This window comes from Anneissia japonica, unplaced genomic scaffold (assembly GCF_011630105.1).
Source record: "Anneissia japonica isolate Jap-2015-1 unplaced genomic scaffold, ASM1163010v1 scaffold1594_len1068242_cov183, whole genome shotgun sequence".
Classification (NCBI taxonomy): domain Eukaryota; kingdom Metazoa; phylum Echinodermata; class Crinoidea; order Comatulida; family Comatulidae; genus Anneissia; species Anneissia japonica.
The window spans coordinates 475,738-500,200 of NW_022722535.1; the positions used below are offsets into that span (position 1 = coordinate 475,738).

The 24,463-nt window shown below is 32.8% G+C and overlaps 2 protein-coding genes across 3 annotated transcripts in view; one reads left to right on the forward strand and one right to left on the reverse strand.

The window, feature by feature from the left end:
- Positions 1–8,193, forward strand: part of LOC117111926 (spermatogenesis-associated protein 7-like) — a 14,659-nt gene extending 6,466 nt beyond the window's left edge. The window contains exons 5-11 of the mRNA XM_033254969.1: positions 402–449; positions 2,667–2,770; positions 2,900–3,210; positions 3,877–4,080; positions 4,913–4,981; positions 5,263–5,398; positions 5,734–8,193. Of these exons, the coding sequence (XP_033110860.1) occupies positions 402–449; positions 2,667–2,770; positions 2,900–3,210; positions 3,877–4,080; positions 4,913–4,981; positions 5,263–5,398; positions 5,734–5,853 (992 nt within the window). The 3' untranslated portion in view covers positions 5,854–8,193. The remainder of the gene's footprint in view (positions 1–401; positions 450–2,666; positions 2,771–2,899; positions 3,211–3,876; positions 4,081–4,912; positions 4,982–5,262; positions 5,399–5,733) is intronic.
- A 694-nt stretch (positions 8,194–8,887) lies between these two features.
- LOC117111925 (sorting nexin-6-like) lies at positions 8,888–24,410 on the reverse strand. 2 transcript variants are annotated; one of them, XM_033254967.1, is made up of 14 exons: positions 24,301–24,410; positions 24,162–24,209; positions 21,720–21,827; positions 19,075–19,107; positions 15,906–16,016; positions 14,170–14,291; positions 13,909–14,032; positions 13,558–13,653; positions 12,888–12,993; positions 12,451–12,526; positions 11,807–11,846; positions 11,331–11,417; positions 10,370–10,615; positions 8,888–9,971 (listed from the first exon to the last, which is right to left on the reverse strand). In XM_033254967.1, exons 1-14 carry the CDS (start codon positions 24,304–24,306, stop codon positions 9,918–9,920), a joined length of 1,257 nt encoding a protein of 418 aa, XP_033110858.1. In that variant the 5' UTR covers positions 24,307–24,410; the 3' UTR covers positions 8,888–9,917. The 2 variants fall into 2 exon arrangements, with proteins under 2 accessions (XP_033110858.1, XP_033110859.1); XM_033254968.1 differs by lacking the exon at positions 19,075–19,107.
- Between the last annotated feature and the right edge of the window lie 53 nt (positions 24,411–24,463).

The following is a 24,463-nucleotide window of genomic DNA, read 5'->3' on the forward strand; positions in this document are numbered from 1 at the left end:
CCATATATAGGCACATCATGACTATATATAGGCACATCATGACTATATATAGGCACATCATGATTATATATAGGCATATTATGACCATATATAGGCACATCATGACCATATATAGGCACATTATGACCATATATAGGCACATCATGACTATATATATATAGGCACATCATGACTAAATATAGGCACATCATGACCATATATAGGCACATTATGACCATATATAGGCACATTATGACTATATGGGACAACAGTATTTTGTCCAAGAAAATTTGATAGTGCAGACAAAGCTTATTATCTAAGAATAGAGAATAGTTTTCCTTAATCCCCATCCAGACTAACTTTTTTTATTTGACAAAGAGAGTTACCTTCCTGATATAAAGATATTTAATTTTGTGTCCTAGCTTGCATTGACAACCAAAAGCCTAAAGCCTGGACTAACAGTACTAAAAGTAAGTCTGTAAATTTTAATATACTGTACTGTACTACAAAAAAAAAGTGCTTTTATGTGCTTTTATATTTTAATTATAAATAATGATATACAGTAGAACCCCGTTTTTACGTACCCCAGTTATAGGAACCCTCGGTTTTACGTACGCCTCGTATGGACGATGACGTCATTAAAAACCACGAAAATATTCAAAACAAACGGCCCTTTTGAGAGCAACCATAAGTAAAAAGACTATAACAATAAACTATAACAATAAACAAACCATAATGCAACGTATTTTCATTAAACAGCAACATTGATTGAGTCTAATACTAGGTTGTTATAATCTAAACCACGTGAACTGAGTGAGATGAACAACTACCGATGGTGCTCAAAATAATTGCTTTCCTCCTTAGCTTTGTGTGGCAAACCATGGAAGAACTCGTCTGGTTGAATTTTCTACACGAAGCTAAGTAGACATAGTTTCGTACACAAATGCTAATTGGTTAGCTCGCGCAGTGCATAGCACATGGTTGCTGTTTCATGTACACGAACGCTAATTTGTTGGCTCGCCCAATGCAGCGCACATGGTTTTAGATTGTCTCAACAGGCCCAGACAACACCTCAGCTCTGTTGTTTAGAATAAGTTATACCTTTGTCGTATAGGTAATCTTACAATATTTTCATGTTCTTTATTTTAGTTAAATAAAAGATATAAAGTGATGGATTAATACACTAGACACATGGTTTTATTTGAACACTTTATTATGACATCTTAAAGTGATGAATAAAAACACCTAGAGGCTAGGTCTAGCCTAGGTAACATCGTTTGTTCGTACATACGTTTATTGAGCGTTACGTACGTATTAGGTCAAATGTTACCACAAATTTAACCCAACCTAATCTATTTTACGAATCCCCCGATTTACGTACGCCCTCTGGTCCCGTACCGTACGTAAAATCGAGGTTCTACTGTATATGGGTTTTATTTTGAATTGAATAGTTATTACTCAATTTAGTGTTTGTGCTGCCATTTAAATTGTTGTTGAATAGTTCATAAATGAATGGTAGGTAGATAATAGTTCAACCAAAATATGAAAATATGATATTGACTTTGATAATTTCTGCTGGTTGGTTGTGACAAGGCAGCTGAATCACATGCTCTAAGCCAATTATAAGTAAAGTGATTTGCTGCCCTTTATAGCCAATCAGATTATCACCACTGCCTGCATAATAATCCAATTTGTGGAACTGTGCATGATCGTATCTAATGTAAATCTGGGTCAATCCACATAGACCTATATTGTGTTTATGTTTGTTTATGTCAATTGATATTGATACGGGCATGCACAATTATAACTAAGAATTGACTGTCGACAAGGACGCGAAGCCCCACCCACAGAGTCACGAAAACCTTAGACAATGGCGGCTAGACTTTACCGAGTTGGTGAACATTTTCTTTGTTATCAACCTTCTTTACGAAAGAGAATTCAGGGTAGGCAGTATGCAAATGAATCATATATTCATAGTGTTAATCTATTTCATGGAACAGGCGGGGAAATTGTTGTAAAAGTCTCTGTATTTTTCTCCCAAAGGAAGAGGGAAAAGCCGCATTCAGTCAACCTCGTTGTCGGCCAAGGCCAAGTCACTGATGCACACTGCTCGTGTAAATCTGGGTATTTACAAGCAAAGGTCGACTAAAACACACATGGCTGAAACAAATAAATACTGATCTGAAACCCATAGATAAAACTTTAAAAACACTCATGCATGATGATTATAATAGGGCAAACTGGTGGTGCACCGTTGTAAGGCTCATGGCTTGAATAAGCCGTATTGGCCCAGAGAGAGAACCAAGCATAGACATCTAGGCCTAGGCTCACGTATGTTTCGCGTTGACAACCAGCTGTCTAAGGAAATTAAAATGTCCCAGAAAAAGTTTTTTGATCACATGACTAAATGATGCTCGCTGATTAGTCAGTTTATCTGTCAATCAAATCTCGTCAAGATGTTAATTGGCTATTGGCTTATTGTTTTAGTACATACAAACTGTTGTATGCACCCAATGAAATAATTGATTTATTACGAATTGATTGATTGACTAATTGATTGATTGACTCTTTACAATACATAGTGTATACATATATCACTAATGTATTGCCAACAAAATCATAATATAAAAGAATTGTCAAAAAAAACTTGCAAAGTAATAAAATTGTGAATTGTTTTTTTGTTTCAGAGAATGATCAATTGAAACGACATAAGATAAAACAAACAGGAAATTCTCGACCTTCTTCAAGAGCTAGTAACATCAGCAGGAACTCTAACCTGGATCAAGATGATGTACTGTACATTGTTTTATTTGTATTATATCAAGCCTTGTTATTTAATTAATTAAGGGATTGATTGATTGATTGATTGATTCATGATCAGATTAATTGATTGTATGTATGTATTTTTCGTATTTTACAGGATTTTGAATTCAAAGAATTAGATTTTGATGAGACTGAGACAGGTCATGGGTTATCATCCAATAGCCGTCCATTAACAAACAATAGAGCAGAGAGGACCATGACACCATCTGAAAGGGTGGGGCTTACCCAAAGATCATCAACACCAAGACATTACTCAGGTGATGTACTTGATACAATGTCTACAAGTTTTGTTGCTCCAGCCAGACCTTATACACCTCGGACAAAGAAGTCAAGTGCACAGTCCTGGCTGTCAAAATCAAACGTTTATAACTCACCGAGAAAGAACGCATCATCTCAGAAACGATCAAGGTATGTCATTGTTGTTTCATGTTGACATTTTATATACATTCCGGCGAGTTTTCTTAATATGAATTTTAATTTTTTTTGTATATATTCAATGTAATTTTTAGCTTTATAATAATATGTCAATTTTGATATTTTCATGATATTTATAGCATATTTTATGTAATATTTCAGCTTTTTCTGATTTATTTGATTTTCTTTATTTTTATTAACTTTTATATGATGTAATTTATAGTTTATCACAATCTTATGGTAGAACAATAATTTCATTGAATGAGTGAAAGATTGGATTTATTTGGTGTAAACACCAAGGATAACCCACAAAAGAAGACTTACTAACCAGTGGGGTCTTGCTAATTGGGCAGTACATACTGGGAAACAATTGCTTAATTTAAAACACAAGTGTATACCTTCAACCTCCAGCTATTTTGGTAGATTTGTGGAGAAAAGACGTGTGCTACTTTGAAGCTTATTACCAGGGGTAGAGATACTGTACATGGGTAGAATTTTGATATGATGTACGTGAGGTTACAAATATTTAAAAATATTGATAATATTCCCCTAACATTTTTACTCTTTATTTTCTAGTTGAAATAATAATAATAATAATAATAATAATAATAATTGAATAAAAATTTTGGTGGTTTTTTTTTTTTTTTTTTTTTTTTTTAGAAAAACTTCAGAGGTCAATGGCATAAAGGGTCATGACGACTTCGACAACTCTGTTAAGTACAAGAACGGACTAAATGAAACGTTCGACAATGAGACAGAAGCAACAATGGCAACCGTTGAAGGTTATAGGGAAACATCTGGATGGATGTCAGACGATGTGGAGAACAATATTGGATATGATAATGAAGTAAAACCTCTATACAAGTAAGTGCCCATTATTGCAAGTGTTGCTGGTTGTTAAGTCTACGCTTTCATTTCACAAACTTAGTTCAGTAAACATGAAAGTTCATGTTAAAATCAATGATAGGTCAATATTGCATAGGACTAAATACTATTATTTTATTATCTGTACTATAATTATATCAGGGGAGAGCATTGGAATTATATTATCTTGCTGTTAAGGAGGAGTAAGCTAGATGAGATCGAATCGAGATGGCGAGAATGTTGGGGAGGCCAGGAAGTGAGACTGGAGGAAAGTGTTGAGTAGGGAGGGGATTCCAATAATATTCTTCTAAAACTATACTCCTATGCATGCATTGAATTTAAAGGAGTAGGAGTAAAGAAGTAAGGTGTAAGAAAGATGATATGGAATCAAGATGGGGAGGATGCAAATTGGGATGGAGGGAAATGTTGAGCAGGAGATTCAAAAATACCATTCTTTTAACCCTTTCCAGTCGTATGGCGTCGCGACGACGTCCTTTTTGACCATATGTATAGCGAGGGAGTCGTACGTACGCCCTGTATAGATTTCATGATAATTTTTTTATGGCTAGGCTGTCCTCTATAGGATTGTTTGAGAGTGATGTAGGAGTATTTCTGTAGAGAGCCCCCTGTATTCAGACCAAATAAAATGCCTGCGCCCAGTAAAACCCGACATTTAGTGTAGATAAAGTAATTTCTCAGCTTTGGTACAGCCTCAGGCAATGGTAATGGGGCAGACTGGAAAGGGTTAAAGAGTAGAAGGATTCAAATAATATTCTTTTAAAACCATATACTTGTATGCACACATTGAATCATATTATTTCTGTTCATGTAGTTCAACAATAAAACATCAAAGGTTGAATTCGGAAAAAGCCATCCAGTCATCTTTGAAGATTCAACAAGAGTAAGTGTCAATCAATCAATTAGTCAAAGTCAAATAATTAATTTATTGAGATTTGTTAGCACATTTTCTTGTTTTATATTATGTGGATGCCTGTAATATATGTTTGATATTTGCTGCATCAGATATAGTCATCATAATATGCCACTTAGCGTACACAATACTGTACAGTACATTCCAAATGATTATTGCCAAAAAGCGCTAATTCGCTAATTTGTTAAAAGAATTATTGAAAAGATACACCATGCATATCAAACATATATGGAGTGTTTTATTTATTGCAGGGAGGAGGAATTGTTGTACTTGGAATTTGTGACAGATGTAACTACTGATGTGCTGAATCGTGGTGTGTACACTAACAGGATGCTGAAACAAATATTTGAATCGCATATCAAGAATAATAAGGACAGATTAGATGAGGTGGGTTAAGACAGAATAGATGGGTTGAGATAGATTAGATGAAGTGCTGTTTTAAATGTCATTTTTAAAACTGTAACCTGTTTTTTTTCCTCCTCTCCCCAAAATCGATCTAGATATTCATGATGGGAGGGAGGGAAGGAAGGTGAAGGGAAAGAAGAGGTAAAAAGTATGGTGCAGGGGTAGTCTAGTAATACATGATTGAACAAAGTTAACCAGCCACTGTTATATTCTAATCTAACGACCAGGGAGAGCTTGCACACGGGCCAATCCCTATTTCTGAATAGCGTTCCTACTTTATACTGCTAACTTCTATAAATATTTGTTAATCCTTACAGAGTCGAATGCAGAATCTAGTGCAGCAACTCCAGCAAGATTTGGCGATTGAGGATGAAGAAGACGTCATAGATGAAGTTGGGGATGCAGCAGCTGGGGTATCAGAGGACATAAAAGAGTGACCCCTTATCAGCCATCAATGGAAATCATCTCCATTAATTACAACATAAAATGGCAATTAAAACGTTTGGAGAAACTAGAGTATGCTTGGATCTTTCTGAAACTTGCACTAATTTAACTGGTTTCATATATAAATGAAATTGAGGGCAGTATACTATACTAATGAATAAATTCGTCAATCGGTGAGCTTTAAAGACATGGTGATAGTTGTACAGTATTTGGTTTTTTTAAATGAACTTTGTAGTCCTTTCTGAAGGTTATGAAAACATACATTCCTGTACAGGCTTTGTTAAAGTGCTAGAAGTCAAGTTTGGGACAAGGTGTTAGGGAAATTATAAATTGTTTAATCTTGAAAACATGGGTCTTCAAAAAAATTTCATTTAAGATCCTTCTTTGAGTGGCCTTAAAAAATATCATCTTGATGTTTTAACATTATGGTAATATCATCGATATTATCTTTATGCGAGTTTATTAAAAACCTCTATTTGGCTCATAGTAGCTACTTACTGTAAATCCTGTATATGAACTAATCTTATTTTAATTATTATAAAAGTATAATACTGTAATAGGAAAATTTTTGTTGAACCAATGTTTCAGAATATAATAAATTTTTTTATGAAATACCAAATTTTTGTGTAGGTTAAATGTAAATTTTGCAATATTATATATATAAAATACATTTTTATTTAAACATTCCATGCAAACAATACTTAAGTTTGATGTGTCATGTTAACAAATATATATGCTTGTCCATTTGCCAACCGTCCACAATTAATTTATAGTGTGTCTTCAAAACCACATTAGATAAAATCTTGATAAATCATGTTTATTAATGTGGTCGTCCATTGTAAATCTGTCCGTAGTAAAGTTGACTTTCGCCACATTAGATTTGATGCATCAAGTTTATAAATTTGCTTATTCAACTTCTATCCGTCCACAGTACAATTAATATAGTCTTAAGACGTTAGGTACAGCTTTTTGATGCATCACATTTACAAATTTTCTAGTCTGTTTTCCTTTCATCCATGGTATATTTAATTTGGTGTCAATGTATACTTGTGGTACCAATGTGGATGCTTATTAAATTGTAAAATGTTGAGAATTCCTTGGTGTTTAAAATAGATTGGTCTATTCATCATTTTCCAGAAGATGGACAATAGAGCATTCTATTTGAAATGTCAAGACATTCTCAACACATTGCTCTTCTATTTTAGAACCATCCTTGTGAGTAATCCTACTGCAAACACACATAAATACTCGAGTTTTAAAAAGCCACATTAGATACGCACTTAAAGATTTGCTCATACTACTGTGTATATCTACTGTGTTCATCCGTCCATGGTACTAATACAGTACTTTAGTACTAGTAAGCCACATTAGTGAAGCTTATTCCATTACATTTACATATTTGCTCGTCCATTGTGAATCCGTCCATGATACAATTACTGTAGCGTTTATAAGCTGTTCGTTGCTCTTTAAAATGCATAAATTGCAACATTGTAGGCTTGATCTATCAGTATACAGTATATATTACTTGTGTATCACATGATTTAAGATGGCCTACTATATAATCTACAGCGATGATATAATAGGATAAAAATGTTTCTTGCATTAAAATATAATTTGGTTTTATTTACATATTTAGCAATATTAATTCGGTACTAATGCAGGATCCATTGACATTCCTATAATATTACTTTATTATTATTAATGCAGTACCTGTATTATTGTTGCGAAATTATTTTAGTATTTTCTATTATACAAACATTTGGGATAAAGTACAATTAAACTATGGTAAATCATACTGTATTTTGTTTTTATGCATTTCATTAGTGTACTGTATTTGCCATTGAATAATTTTAATGCCAATATATAGTATGTAATGTACATTTTGTCTAATAACAATGTCAAATAACTTATATACAGTATAATAGTAAAAATAATGCAAGTGGAGTGGAGCTGTAGCTCTGGGGTAAAGATGCTTGCTTAGTTCATAAATCACCACATTCCATCCTGCAGTTTGTATGTTGTGCACTTGCTTTTGGATGCGAAAAAATGTATACTTAAAAATAATGTAGATTTGTAAATGTACTGTCATCGTCTTCTATGCTTGTAATATTGAGGTGCTGCAAAGTTCAACATTGTTTCATAATAGTAATTGACAATGCTCTACAATTTCTCAATTTACAGTTGCTTTTTGCCATTGTTAGATTAGGTACACAGTAAAAAACATTAGTTTATGTGTTTCAGAACCAATGAAATTATATTTATGCACACTGCAATACTTTACTCTTGGCCTAAAATATGCTATAATTTGCAATAAAATATATGCAAATTAGTTTCAATTGATTTGTCATTTTGTAGTATTTCTTAGGCATGATAGAGGCGGAAGTTATTATAAGATGACGTGTGTCTCGTGGGGAGGATCACCTGGCATGAGAAGGAACATCTGCGAGGGAAACAACATACAGAGGGAAGGGATGTCTACTAAGGAAAGTCATAGTAAGGGAGAAATGTGAGGCTACTCAGGTGAAAAATTTACAGTACAGTAGAGGGGAGAGAAGGGAAGCATGCTAAAACTATCATTAAATTAGTTAGGTCTAATTAGAGAGGATTGGTGTCGTAAAAACAAGGCATTTTCTAGCCAATGTTGCTTGGCAGGCCGCACATATATTTTCGTGGACCACGGGGGAGGGGGTGGGGACAATATGAAGTCCACCTCCGCCCCACCATGGTTGGTGTAAATAAGTGGTAAACAATCAAGCTCTCCTTTCACCCACTGCTGGATCGCCACTTAACTCCCCTTTTTCCCCCTTTCCTCTCTTTAACTCAAATTTTTCTCCCTCTTTTTTAATTCTCAGCTTGAGCGACAGGGGGGGGACACAAGCCCTCGTGCCCCCCCCCCCCGCTGGATCCGCGCCTGTTCCATAACACTCGCGCAAGTTACGGGAGACTTGTCACCCCTGAAATTGAAGTATTATCTCTCCTCTCCCCTTCTACCAGGGTGATGAACATGAAAAAAAAATTATCCATGACTATGTGATCATGCTATGTTTTAATATCAGATTTATAAGATATAATAAAATATCACATATATTATAATAGGGAACATGTACTATGAACAAGTACCCAAGAATATGCTGATTTAGTACAGTCAGGCTCACATATTATGTTTCTACATGTTGTACAGTAAACATTTTGCAACAAATAAAGCAAACACTTCCACATACCTTGACAATATTATCAACATGACGATATGTCTCAAAATTAATAAAGTACCTTTAAATGTTAACATACATGTATTATATATTTATAATCATTTCAATAACAAACAAATTCCATCTAGTTTTAAAGTATATGACAACAAAAACTATGTGGATACTGGAAGGAGTTCCACAGATAATGAATACTTCATAATATCTAATCAAATAAGGGAATAAAAAGCATGTATACAAAAATATTTGAAGATATTAAAAAAACAAAAACATTCCTAGTTAAAATTGTTGACAGATGTTTGAATATGATCTCATTTAATCTGGTATAATCAAGTTCAAACCGGTTTCAACAGGTTTAAACTGGTACAATCAGATTTAATCTGATTTGATGTCCACATATGCTACATAGATGTTTTTTTTTTACTTTGGTTATCTTACTTTCAAACATTAAGTACAATGCAACCAAATAATCAGTGTCATTTTTCTAGCAATGATGAGTTTTTTTTAACAAAATGTTACACAAAAGCACACTTGTAGCCAGTGATAAAGTGCTCCTGATTTGTTACAATTCTGGATGTTTTTATACATTTTTGAATCATTAACTTGAATAATGTCCTATTAATCACATATTCATTATCTCTAACATTTCCATGATTTCTACATGGAATTCTCCAAAACTTTTTACTACAGTAGTTACTATTTACAGACAGTTATCTGTATAATAAATTTGTAAATAAAATTTAAAAAATAAATAAATAATATTATTACAACTGGAAAACATATTATGGGATATGATAACCAGCAAGTTTATTGACACTGGAGCAAGCTTCCTTTGTCAATTTCCTGTGAGTTCAGTGCTCCTCCTTCAGTGATGTTATGCAAGTGCGTAGAAGTTGTACCTGGGCCTGGCAAAATATAAATTAAACATCTCTTAATCTTGTATATAAAATAACATGATAAATAATATCCAATTCATTGCTGTAGCTGCACATGCTCGTATCTAAGGGCAATCGAGGTCAACTGACGTAAATGTATATGGTGTTTATGTCGACTGACCTTGATACGAGCAAGTACCATCTACCACTACTGTACCATCCTAATTCCAATGGTCTTGAATGCAATGGTCTAAGTTGAGGTGGTCTTCATTGAGCTGGTCTTACTAATGATGGTCCTAATTCTAATGGTTATACTTGAGATGATCTTATTTTAGATGGCCATAATGAAAACTAGTTTTAACCCTGTTCAAAACAAGAAAGACAAATCAAACCAGAGTGAAATACACTTTCTACAATCAGTGACTTACTTTTGCATGTTTAAGTTCCAGCTCAGCTAATTCTACCAAGTATTTTCTGTAGGCCTCTACTCTGCGTGCCTTAAAGTCAGTCAGTTCACCCTTGGCTATCTCCGAGATTTTCTCAAATTTTTCACAGGCCTTTTGTTGCGCTGTCTGAGATTGTGCAAGATCTTTGTTTTTCTGGCGAGCTTTCTCCAAATTTTTGTTAGCGGTTTCATAGTTTGCAAGAGAACGAGAGCGGCGAAGAAGCAGAGACTGGAAAAGATGTTGAATTTTAAAATTTAACATACTTTATCACAATTTCATAATCATGTATTCCACATCCATTAGTGATTACAACCTTGCTAAAAAAAAGTTTGTACAACTGATATGCAGATTATGAAAATAAGATACCACAGTGTCAATTCCTATAACCATGTGCACAGACACATTATAATTCATAATTCATGATTTTATTTTCCTCACACGAGATGGTAGATAACAAAGGGAGATATTCCCTGTGCAAGTGTCAACTACCAAAACATAGCAATAAAAACAACAATAACACTGTAATCCAGTAATAATAATAATAGCAATAATAATAATATTCATATTCATAATAATGATCACAGTAATAAGGATAATAATCAAAATATAGTGATCATAACAAAAATAACAATAGTATTAAGGGTGAACAGTAAAAATCATTGAATTCTAAATGTCGTTAAGAGATTTTTTTAAAATGTGGAGATAGTTGGAATGTTACATGCCTCTAAAATGTTTGATTTTTTATCATAGATATTACACAGGACATGTGCTAATCTTACACAAACAAACCTTAACATGTATCAGGGAATGCTGGCTTAATTTTTCCCAGCAGATGTCAAGTTAACAATTTATCTAGTGTGGATAAGTTATTAACTAATAATAGTGATAATAATTAAAGATAACAGAAACAGCTTAACTAAAAGACAGGTTAATCAGTTGTTACCTTTGCTGCTGCTGAATCTCTCATATAATACCGAAGAAGATCAGAAAGTTTGAGATCCTCATCAGATGAAACTCTTGCTTCTAGTTTCTAAAATTTATAAGAATAGCAAAAAATGCATTTAAGAAAGTATTTGGTAAAATCTTGAAACCCTAAAAAATTAAATTAATTAAATTTAAGCTGCGCACATCAACACTATTCCATAGAGAACACCGTGGGATGAGGCGCCTGTAATGGATTGTTTTTAATGAGGATCTGCACAGACTGCCACCAAACATCAGCAGATAAAACTGTTATTTTATGTATTTGTAAAGTGGATAAAGAAAAATTATTCTAATGAATGCTACAGTGATAGAGTAACTTATTTCAGACTTTATTCTTTATTTTCAGCAATTTAAAATGTTTAATATTTTGTAGTATGTAAGTTTGTCTAATAATTATGTTAAAAAAATGATCAATACAAAATAACTCCAACTTACCCTAAGTTTTTCAAAAGTATCAGCTATCTTGTTGAAAAACCTGAAGAGAGCAAAACAAGGGGATAACAAGATATTGCCAACATTTACACTTCAGTCTGTAATAAGTTTGGAACAACAAATATGAACATTTTTAAAGGGCGTTTCAACGAGTGCTTTACTGATCATCCAGAAATTTCATCCACAGCTAAATTCTTTGATAATTTACGCAGATTTGGGTTCCCTAATACAGTTGAACTTGCCGAAGTTGAATCCAAAATGGCAGTGAAAAATTGTTTGACTTAGATAAAATTTTGACTTACAGATCATTAATTAATGGAAAACAACAATTTTGCATGTAAAATAAGATCTGCTTATAAATTATTTGAGTTAGGCAAAGTTTACATTAGGTAAGTTTAACCAACTATATGTAATGTTTCAAAATTAGTTTTTGCTGACCAATTATTTCTTAAAAAATAATAACAATGCAAACATTTTTTTTGCAGTGCCAAGTAGCCAAGAGAAGCAAGATACCATCATAGTTACCATTAAAATGAATTTATTCAATGATATTTGGCATTGCATTTTTTTACTTTCATTGATTTATACTTTAAATTTAAGAGAGCAGTGGATGCAGAAATAAGCCAACTAATAAAATCAACACTTACTTGTCTAAGTCTGTTCTTTCAATTGTAGCCAGTCCAGTGAGGCCTCCAGATATCTGAATGTAATTATCAGCCACATCTAGAAAACAATTGCACATTACATAAAAGAAATATAAACAGGACCGCAAAACCAGCAGTCGAAGGCATCATGAATGTCCCGAAGGCATTTTTGGGGAAAAAAATTCAAAAAAATAAACTGTTGGGTTATATAGTGTACAGATAGCATTTGGTGCTGAAGGCATTTTATCGAGACAATTTCCATGGTCAGAGGCACAAAATTTTTTTTCCAGGTCTGAACATAAATACAAAATTTAGTTCTAATCATGCCCTGGGCTTATGCCCGAAGAAACACTGGTACATTAAGTAGGATGTAAAGTAGAGGGTTGGGCTTATACTCGGGAAACTATGGTATAAGTAAATGTAAGTAAACATAGACTTACTTTTATGACAACGTGTCATTCTATCTGATTTAGTGGTGGAATCCTTTACTCGGTTGTGGTACTCTACTAGAAAACTCTTTTCGTGTTCAAAGAAACAATCAACATCCTGGAAAAAAAAAAGAATGATTACGTTAATATGCAAATTTAATTTAAATGCAAGATACTCTTTTATTCTGCTACTCAGAGGCATTAGATGTAGAAATAGTAGAAGAAACTGGCAGATGGAAGAAACAGGAGAGGGAGGGAGGCAAGAGATTCTATCCCTGTCTTCTTCTCTGAGGGAGAAGACAAGCAATAACTACCAAGAACTTAAATAAGGCAAACGACCATAGCTTTTTCTCTCTAAATGAGTAGGAATAAGTGGAAGTAAACTGAAGATAAGATTATTTTATCACTGAGAGAAAGACAGGGGAAAATAAAGCAGGAAAAACAAAAAACCTGATTATAAATCTAGGTATGGAAACAATATCATGATTTAGTTGTAACTGTACAAAAAATACTATAAATACACTGAACAAACCAAAGTACATTGTTCCTGAATAGAGCCTGTTGACATTAATGCTTTAAATAATTAATTAAAGGCAGACCACAAATGATGTGAACCAATTTAAATATCAAGATAAATTAAAAAGGTTAATGAAATACTGAAGTTGATTATATTAACACTTACCTTTTGTCCAGAAAGAAAAACCTCACTAACTGATTTTGTTAGTGACTTGTACAGACTATCGAATCGCTCCTTTTTATTCCTTCCTCGTACATTTAACTAGCAAATAAAATAAAAAAATGTATTCATATTCAATAGCACAGTATAAATAGTCAATGATTTGATTCACCATGTGTAATAAACAGTCCATGGATGGTCTATGATTACAATGGGTCACAGATGGTCCATGTATGGTATATATGAGTCACCATCATGAATGGGCCATATTTACCCTGTGGTTCACTGTATGACAAATGGTCTATTACGTAATTCACTATGTGTGATGAATAGTCCAAGATTCAATGCGGTACTTACATCTTGATCATACTCCAAAAACACCTTGAAGTTCTGATCGCTTCTTAATGTTGGGTGGGCAGCAAGACGCTGTAGAAACACCTCATGCATTGCTACTGTTTTCTTGAAAGTGGCTAAGTATTCCCTTTAAAAAACAGAAAAAATTATTTGTTAATTTGTTATATTAAAATGAGACATACAGAGCACCAGAGTAAATATTTTATTTCTATCTTGTAATTACTTAATTTTGAATGAGAAAGTTTAAAATCAGTAAATCCTTACGCTTCCAACTCCTGTTTCATTTTTGAGAATTCCTCCTTGGTCATAGTTCCCTCGCCTTCTCCCAGTTTCTGAAGCTTTTCCCTGGATGCGTCAAAATCTGGCCTAGGTGGTGCTGGTGGAATCTACGACAATGTCAAGGGATTACAATTATAGTGTAGCTTTGTAGTTATGGCATCAAGACAAATAATTGTACAGCATAATTAACTGTTTACTATAATTAGTAAAATGATTTTAAATGTACAAATCTTTTTTTTCCATATATTTATGAAAATTAAGTGTCCTATAATCTGGCGATTAGAAAAGTTCATTAGGCAAAGGAATTTAATACAGTATACACATTTGTTTTGTTTTTTTTTCATCCAGGAGAAAAAAATGGTATTTGGGAAAATGTGAATGTTCTACGTTAAATGTATTTGATTTAGGTTGAAGATTAATACATGGCTGAATATATAGACTTATAATCCCCCATGGAGTTGCAGATTATGTATGTAACTTTAGCATTTTCCTGATAGAGGACATAAGGACCATTCTAAATCAATGCAACTGGAACTAGATTTTTCCTGTAACGATCCAAACTTCCTCATTTGTAAAACAGGATGTACAAATGAAGTATAATGGTGTAAGGTTAACTACAGTGACGGTTGACCCATGAGCTACAGGTGCCTACTCAATATTCATTGATAACGAACAAGTAAATAACAGAGAAATCTGGCGATTAGAAAAGTTCCTAATAGGCAAAGGAATTTAATACAGTATACACATTTGTTTTGTTTTTTTCATCCAGGAGACGTTAAATGTATTTGATTTAGGTTTAAGATTAATACATGGCTGGATATAGGCTTATAATCCCCCATGCAGTTGCAGATTATGTATGAAACTTTAGAATTTTCCCGATAGAGGAGGACATAAGGACCATTCTAAATCAATGCAATTCAGGAACTAGATTTTTCCTGTAACGGTCCAAACTTCCTCATTTGTAAAACAGGATGTACATAATGGTGTAAGGTTAACTACAGTGACGGTTCACCCATGAGATACAGGTGCCTACTCAATATTCATTGATAACGAACAACTAAATAACAGAGCATTGAGTGTGTCAAGGTTCAAATACTGTACATGATTTTCCCATTAGACAGTTAATAGCTAAATTACAAATACACTGGATTTGGAAGGGTTGGTGACAATGGTATAATAATGGTGAGATTATGTTTAGAATTAAAAAGATTCGCAAGTATACTACTAATTTAAAATACCTTGGCATTAAATCGTAACAACCAATACAGCTGAATTTCAATAAAGAATCAGATTGAGATAGGTAAATATATAAACTGTTAGGAAAAACTAAGTTTTTCTTCTGTTCAACAAGTTTATAACAAGGTAGTCGAACAAGTACTGTACATGCCATAAAGAGCAAGGCATATTAATCCTGCTTGATAATGAAATGGCAACATCCTCAGCTATAATATCCTGTAAATGGCTGTCATCAGCGGACATTAGATTGTTGTTAACGGAAAAATATACATTAACAAAAACATGAATATGTTTGACTACTAACATTATTCTATAAAGTTCACCTATAAAAGGGCTTACTGTAAAGCCAATGGTGATTAGGGGCTCAAGGGTAAAGAAAAACAATAACAACAACTGCTTCTGCCTAGTCCTAAAATAAGGAATCATGTTGGAGTAGCAATGCCACCCCGAGAGAACTTTACGTAATGGAGGCTGTCGGTACTCACGATAACGCCTGCATAATCTTCATTCTCCTCAAACATGTGATGGAGCCAAACAAACTCCTCATGTTCCCTGACAACAGAAAACTCACTCTTGCTGAAATCTGGCAATGTTGTCTATAAATGTCAATGAAAAAAGAAAACAACAGAATGTCAATAACAAAATTAATAGTAGAAGTACAATTAACGCATTCAATTCACACATGTTCATGTTTACAGTATGTTAGTTTAATAACACCAACTGATGGCACATTAACATTGGTATATATTTTTAAGGTACACGTACATTATGATGAAGCCATACCTGTTCATATTTTACATTTATACCTAATATTTGTATGTGTATGAGAAAGAAATTAAAAATATGACACCAAATAGAGAGTACTGATTAACTGAAGGTACTGTATCACTTTAATAGTAGTAGTATTGTGTATTTTTAGTTTTATGTATTTTTCCAAAATTTTAATTTTTATACACTATTTCATATAGCCTTTTATATGACAGTAAATCAAATATGAATATGAATCTTAAATCAAATGGTGACTATAATTAGTATCACCTTAATTGTATAGCAACTGTTTTTAGTTTTTAATTTTGTATTACTGTATTTATGACAATAAGTTAAATATTAATATGAATCTTAAATCAAATAGCGATTATTGATTAGTATCACTTTAATTTTATAATTGTTTTGATTTTCATGAACCTTTTCCAGAATTCTGTACAGTATATCCTTCTTTAAGAAAATAAATCAAATATGAAGGAATATTTTAAATCATAACTATTAATTAGTATTGTTGTACAGTATTTATAAGGTTCATTTCATATAGTTAGCTTTATGACAAATCAAATAGGAATCTGAATCTGAATATGAAACTGAATTCAAACCTGAATCTGATTATCAAGACAACATGCATAAACTATGAATAGTATAATAACACAATTCTAAGTCCCCACTCTGCATACCCTGGAGGTTCAGCTGTATATTCAATGTTCCAACACAAAAGAGTTACACTTTTTAAATTTGATTTGGAAATACAGTATATTTGGTAAACATCCAGCCATTTATTTTTAACTCCAACATCTGTTTTAATATTATAATTCATTACAGTATATTCAATAATGGTTTTTACAGGTATAGGGATTTAATTTCTCATTTTATGGATGAATGGAAAGAAAATTATAGTTTGTAGAAAATGGTTTCTCTAGGAAAGATGTACATACTGTAATAATTATTATTATTAAATTATAGCTATAAAATACTTCTCTAATATTAATGGGATTTATTCTCCATCATTTAAGTATTCATTTATTTTTATCATATAATTTAGGAGAAAATCCAGAAATTTTAACAATGAATCTAAAACATATTTCTTTCTCATTATTTTTTTAGGACAATGCATCCTGACAAAACTTAATTAACTTGTCTTGATGATATGAGATGACTTATTTATCAACTTTTCTATTCATAAATTTATAATAAATGAGCAAACATGTCTTAGACTTTGATTCATGCCTTTCAGTTAATTTTACAGGTGTCCTTTCTTATGCATTGTTTTTATTTTTTTCTCGATTCTGAGTTTTTTTCCTCCAAGCAATATTTCATTTACGGTTTATTAATGAAAACACAAATAAAATGTACTCTGATTTTTATAGTGCTACATAAATGCTACTGTACAATGCAAGGTTTGATATTTATAATCGTCTGTGTCTCGATCATTAATACTGTACAGACTGTGAAATATTTATGTTATCTCACGGCCAATCAGAATCAAGAATGGCATGTTTACACTTTCAATATGAGTGGTAGGATTACAGAATTCATACTAAATCAACACATGAATATAATTACTCTCTAATTCAAGTTTATTGAATGAACCTGCAAAATGCTCGAGTTGTACACCAGAAAAATACCAAAAAATGAAAATATATAATAAATACAATAAATATAATTCAAATAACATGGGCAAATGCTGAAATCTAAAGAAATTATAATACAATACAAAATTACTGTACATTTACTGAAGCAAATATTATTAATCAGTAATAATGTAAGCATTATATATAGTATTTGTACACACACAAACATGCCACATAAGTTTCAATGCTATAAACTATTACAATTGTACTAATAAAAATGTAGGTTAATAAATTATAAGTATTTCCTTCTCAATCCCATTTCTAACTACAAACTAACTTACTTATTCCTAATTAATTATTTAATCATTCTTTATTATATATTGTCCTTTTCTTCATATATAGTAATTTTACATATTAAAAAATAACCAAATAATAAGCAATGTAAATTACTTTTAGCTTAGCTTTATGGAACAAATGGAACAAAAAATATGGTGATGTCACAAAACATATCTGGCCATGTTGTAAATTAACTTTTTTTATGGATGATTTTTATCCTGAATTTTAAGCCAGGATTGAACTCAAAAACTTGGAAACAAACTGTACAATCATAAAACTATACTACCTGTACACTCTACTTCAAAGTAGGAAATAAAACACATTTTGGTATTGGTAGTTTAAGAATAATTAATAGGCCTATGTTCCTTCTCTATCATTGTTTCTGTGAAAGGTCCATTAGGTAAACCAAACAGAGAAACATGTGATTTTATCCTATGTATATTGATGTCTATTAACACATGCATATCACACTAGAGACAGCACACTTACTGTATAGCACAAAACCTCATTAACATACTGAACTTGTGCACAAAAAAAGGCTAAAATAAATATATTGCAGGATTTTTTATATAATACTGTAGCATCAATAACTGGTTGTTTACAGTGGCATATCTACAGTGAAGGGGGGAAGGGGGGGTGATGGAGCACGATAGAAAAGTAATGGTGGTGCTACCACAATAGATGGGAGATTGACGTGCTCTTTTAACTACTGAGTGTGTTTAATGTATGTAACATAGAAAGAACATTACTCCAAGTGAGAGGGAGAACATGATTCTATATTTTAATGTTTTTGCTCAGCATCTTTCTATTAGAGGGGGCCTAAGAGACCTCTTTTCTGAGGACTTGCACTCTTCCCTCTTCGACGCCAGGCTCCCCTTTACACAGTTAGATAGGCCACTGGGTAGTGGGTAATAAATGGCACAGATATACAATCACAATATATAAGGCCAAATTTACAATATCTTTGTAATAAACTTACAAGAATTTCTAAACTATTTGATGTGGGTACCACCTACGAAAAATACAGAAACAGATTTGAAATGAAGTCACTGCAGGGATAGCAAAATGGCTATGCATATCATTAATTCTGTTTCAAAACAATGTCAAACAAAATTTAAAGAAGTAAACTAGAAATTGCAAATTGCAAGTGAAGTGCTGCGAAGTACAACTGCATATAAATGTTCTTCGAACAAAATTATTTATGAAGTCAAGTGAAAATAATGAAAAATAAAAATACAACAAATAATATGAGACACGACCCATTGTCTATATTAGAACACTTCTCATTGGGTAAAAAAGTCGTAATTTTTCATTTTTGTCAAAAAGTGTCTATAGTGGTGAATTATGGTTTAGGTTTTTTTTAAGTTTTAAAAATTTCTATGTATGTGGAAAATGTAGTTGATTACCAAAGGTTACAATTATTATTTTGAAGACTGCATGGTCTAGGAAGTGTACATTTTTTTATGGGGCAAGTTTCCAAGGGCGGGTTTTCTAGGGGCGAGTTGACTGCCAAAGAGTGTTGCCAAAGTGCGAGCCAGCGTGTTATTTGAACACAAGTGTGAGACATCACAAGTGTGAGCCAGCGAGCCATGACGTCACGACAATAGATACGAGACGTTAACGAGTTGTGTGAGGTATCGGCTGAGATTTGTGGAGTACAATTCAAAAAACAACTATAGGTCTAATAATGAATTATTGTGATGTTAAATAGACAATGTTAGCTATCAAAGAGCGACATTGTTTTTCATTGGGACCTTCGTCCCTTCAAGGCTAGGCCTATACCAGCTAGTCTAGGCCTAGAGTAGGATAAGGCTAGCGCGACATGCGGATGTTGGTACGAGTAGGTTAGTCTACAAATGTCGCCTAAAGTAATTGATTTTTCCCGGCAGAACGAAAGAAGGAAACTCCGCGTTTCAGTCGTCTTTAAGGCCCTTGTTTTTTGACAAACAATGACCTTTCAGAGGTCAAATTGCTGTCAAGAATACGAATTGGCTGCTTTGCAGCAATAATTGTCTTAAAAGATACAATGGATTGCACATCATACTTTGCAAGTACAATACAGCGCATTGTTTAGATTCTTAATCCACAAATTTTAGTTTTATTTTAGCTATTTACATTACCGTTCCGTAAACCTAAGGGTCGCGACCCAATGTATGGGTCGCAAAAAAAAAATTGATGGGTTGCATAATCTCTTCAGATCATGAAAACTTTACTTAACATGAATGAAGACAAACAAAATTAAATTACAGTACACGAAAGTGCAATTTAAGTGTGAAAAATGCATCAGTTTACTTTTGTTACGCTTTATCACAGTTTCATGTTAAAAAATTACTATCAAAACATTTGTACTTTGTACAACTTTAAAATATTAGTTTTGTTCATTTTAATGAACAAACTTTCAGCTGCAAATTATAATGAGAAAACATTTCTAAATTCAATTTGTCTACTGTATGTCTTCGCATAACCCATAAACTTCTGGCAGCACTAGGAATTTATAATAAAGTGTCTGTTAATCATTAATTTTTGGAAGTCTTCAACTTATTGAAAAAAATATTTTGGTAAATGAGTAATTCAAAGTTATATTTTCATTATTATGGGTTTTACATAGTGATTTTGTGGGTGATAATATCTTTTAATCAATTCACAAAAGAATTATGTGGATGGCTCTTCCCGCTATCCCTCGCACGTATAAAATGACGGATGTTTTTATCGACTTTGGGTTCAATGGGTCGCATCAGAGTGCTTGACATATAATTTGGATCGTGGGCTAAAAAGATTGCGGAACGAGGGAGTAGACCGATAGCTTATTCATTAAATTAGTCTCCCATAAGCCAGTTCTGGCTGGCCATTTTTAGAAGGGTGACACTTGAATAAATTAGTTAAAAAGTACAATCCAGTAAGGCCTACAGAATAAGATAATGGATACATATAACAATATAATATAATAAGACCACTAAAAGGCAATATATTTGAAATTGTATTCACAGGGTTAAAAATGGCATTTGCAGAATGGTTTTTTTGTCTCAAATGGACCACTTTGTATTACAATTTGTCAGTAAGAGGTTGTCAATTTCCAGAAAGAAGCTTGATAATTATTTCTCCAAATGGTTGGAAGCACTTTGACTCAATTATTTTATTAATTCCTCCACCAATGTAATTGTCATTGATTAAATCAATCGATTAATTGATTTACTGGTTCATGCAATGAATAATTCAACTAATTAATTGTGCCAAATTCTGAAAATCCAATTAATGAACAACAGATAAGATTTAAAACCAGCTTCTGTATTGAATTGGTGCATCTTCACAAACATTTAATTAGTATTATTGTTATTATTCAAATTTAGGGTCTAGCGATATTATAATGAAATAATTTATTGGCATTGATAATATTGCTATCCAGACAAATTAGTATACTTACCTGGAGAATTAAAAAAAAACTAAAATTAAAATTGTACAATGAAAATCCAAGCCTAAAATTGCCATGCAAAATAAAGGTCAGCATTGCATTTGATACAAAATTTGCAAAGCTTTAGTGGTGAAACAAATTCATAAGGTTAAGACAAGTATGATGAATATATAAATCTAACAAAATTGAAATAAAAATGAATTTAGAGGGCTTACCTTCGTGTGAACTGTGAATTTTACTTTATCCCTCTCACTTAATGCATCAGAAATGTCAACAAGTAGAGACGTATCAGCACTCAGGTCTACGGTGTCTGAGCGACTTGGCTATAAACAACCAAATATAAAAACTTTTCAACGCTTTGACGATTGTTTTATAATAAATATGACTGCACTGTCATTAGCTACAGTACACACTAATTGGCTTTGAATGTGAGGGCTGTTGTAATGAAGACGTACTGTACATTCAATTCCAAAATCTGAGGATTCCAAATTTTATTTGTGGCAAAGACAACACTCGTCGCAAAAATCGATTTTGAGTTATTAATACAGTGTTAGAGAGTAATATAATAGCTATAAAATGGTAAAAAAATCATTCAAACGGACATTTCTTTATGAAGTTACAAGCGTATAACCACACAGCTGTTTAAAGAACAATATATGAGAAATCAGCCTTCAAAGATTTTGATTTCAGGCATTCCTCATGTATATGTAAGTACTGTATATAGCTATTTAAAAATTTATCAACTAAAAGCTAGGCCTACATAACAATAACCAGACCAGGTATGCTAGGCAGGCGCTAATGCTCTTTCGCACCTAATTTTTAATTCTTAATTTTTTTACCTTAATTTTCTTCTGACAGTCACAACACATAATTATAAATCATTTTTACATGATTCAACCACTCATAAAGTACATTTTTCAACAAAAAGATACCTTTATAAATATAGGTTGATACAGGGTTTCTGCATTTGCTAGCACGGCGAGCTGTACTTTTTAGCAATTAAGTAAGAAACTGCCAGAATGTCCGAGTCAATTCTTAAATTTTAAAACCATTAAAGGCCAGTCTTATAATTTTAATTGGAATTTTCCCATGAAACATTCGACAACAAAATCTGGTATCATGCAGTACCATCTTTTCGAACTTTGTCGTAATCGAGGTTAATCGAACCGATGTTTATCATTGGCTTTGATATGTTTTTCTGGATTTAGGCTTAGGCACCTATATAAGTTTTATAATTGCCTCAAAAAACTTCAAATTTATATATATATAATATATATATATAAATATCTTTTTCTATCTGTGTACGCATTTGGATCAATTACTAATTTTTGAAGTAATTATTGTGCGTGTGAATTTCAAGTGAACACAGATAGTCAAACAATAATACCATACAATATAAAGAATGATATACAAACGCAAATAGATAAGTTTTCATAAACGTTTAATAAAAAAACTTCACGCTGCAAACTCAGACATTCTGGCAATTTCTTACTGATTGCAAAATGGCAGCCGCTCGTGCAGGCGAACAGAGATTCGCTGTACTTATTTGTGGGCTTATTTGTTGAAAAAGGTAATTTGTGAGTGGTTAAATCATGTGAATATGTTTGGTAATTATATGTTGTGACTGAGAAAAACATTGAGGTAAAAATATTAAGAATAAATGTTATGGCAATTTTTTACTGATTGCAAAATAGCAGCCACTCGTCGTGCTAGCGAACACAGATTCGCTGTACTTATTTGTGGGCTTATTTGTTGAAAAAGGTAATTTGTGAGTGGTTAAATCATGTGAATATGTTTGGTAATTATATGTTGTGACTGTGAGAAAAACATTGAGGTAAAAATATTAAGAATTAAATGTTCTGGCAATTTTTTACTGATTGCAAAATAGCAGCCACTCGTCGTGCTAGCAAACACAGATTCGCTGTACTTATTTGTGGGCTTATTTGTTGAAAAAGGTAATTTGTGAGTGGTTAAATCATGTGAATATGTTTGGTAATTATATGTTGTGACTGTGAGAAAAACATTGTGGTAAAAATATTAAGAATTAAATGTTCTGGCAATTTTTTACTGATTGCAAAATAGCAGCCACTCGTCGTGCTAGCAAACACAGATTCGCTGTACTTATTTGTGGGCTTATTTGTTGAATAAGGTACTTTGTGAGTGGTTAAATCAGATGAACGTGTTTGTTAATTATATGTTGTGACTGTGAGAAGAACATTGAGGTAAAAATATTAAGAATTAAAAGTTAGGTGCGAAGGTTCATTAGCGCCTGCTAGGCAGATTCTGAAAAACAGGGCCAGGAAAGAAGGACCTGCAAAAAACATCTGGGTTTAGGCTGGGCATCCACACTGATATTTGGTTGCCTAGGTTGGAGCCTAGGCCTACAGCAGATAGCTGGGCTAGATACTTCATATTATGACATTATTTTATGTATCTGCATACTTAAAGTAGGCCTTTCTATGTAAACAATTACAATTTAGCAGCTGAATGTTCTTGATGTGGCCGTTTGTTTGTAGCAGAAGTATTAAAAAAAGGGGCGGATGCCCATGTTGGGTTACGTCCAAATTTTATGCACGGGCGTTGGTGGGGCAATTTTCCTAGGACACGATCGACCGAAATTGAGGCTAAGCCTAGGCTAGCTCTGAATAATTTCTCACCTTCGCTTGATCCTCAGCCAGCAAGTTTGGGCTTTCTTCTAGTCCATCCTAAAAATAAATACACACACATTATACCTGACTCTTACTAAATCCTAAAACCTATTTCAATATTTATCACTTAAATTATCAATCAATTTACCATCATTATGCCTAGCCTAGAACTTCCAATTGTTGTTCCGACAAGTACTCAACAGTCACGTGACAGCGGGTTGCCCGATGCCCGATACTGCCTCGATTGTCTGATCAGAGAACGGCAAGGATGAACTGGAAATAAATTATAAAAGATATTTACAATAAATTTA

Bases quoted from the DNA above. Each gene is read 5' to 3' on its own strand.
- LOC117111925 (XM_033254967.1), bottom strand. The intron at 12,527-12,887 runs GTAAGTCTATGT...ATTGTTTTCTAG, and splicing joins AATGACACGTTGTCATAAAA to ATGTGGCTGATAATTACATT. The intron at 11,418-11,806 runs GTAAGTTGGAGT...TATAAATTTTAG, and splicing joins ATACTTTTGAAAAACTTAGG to AAACTAGAAGCAAGAGTTTC.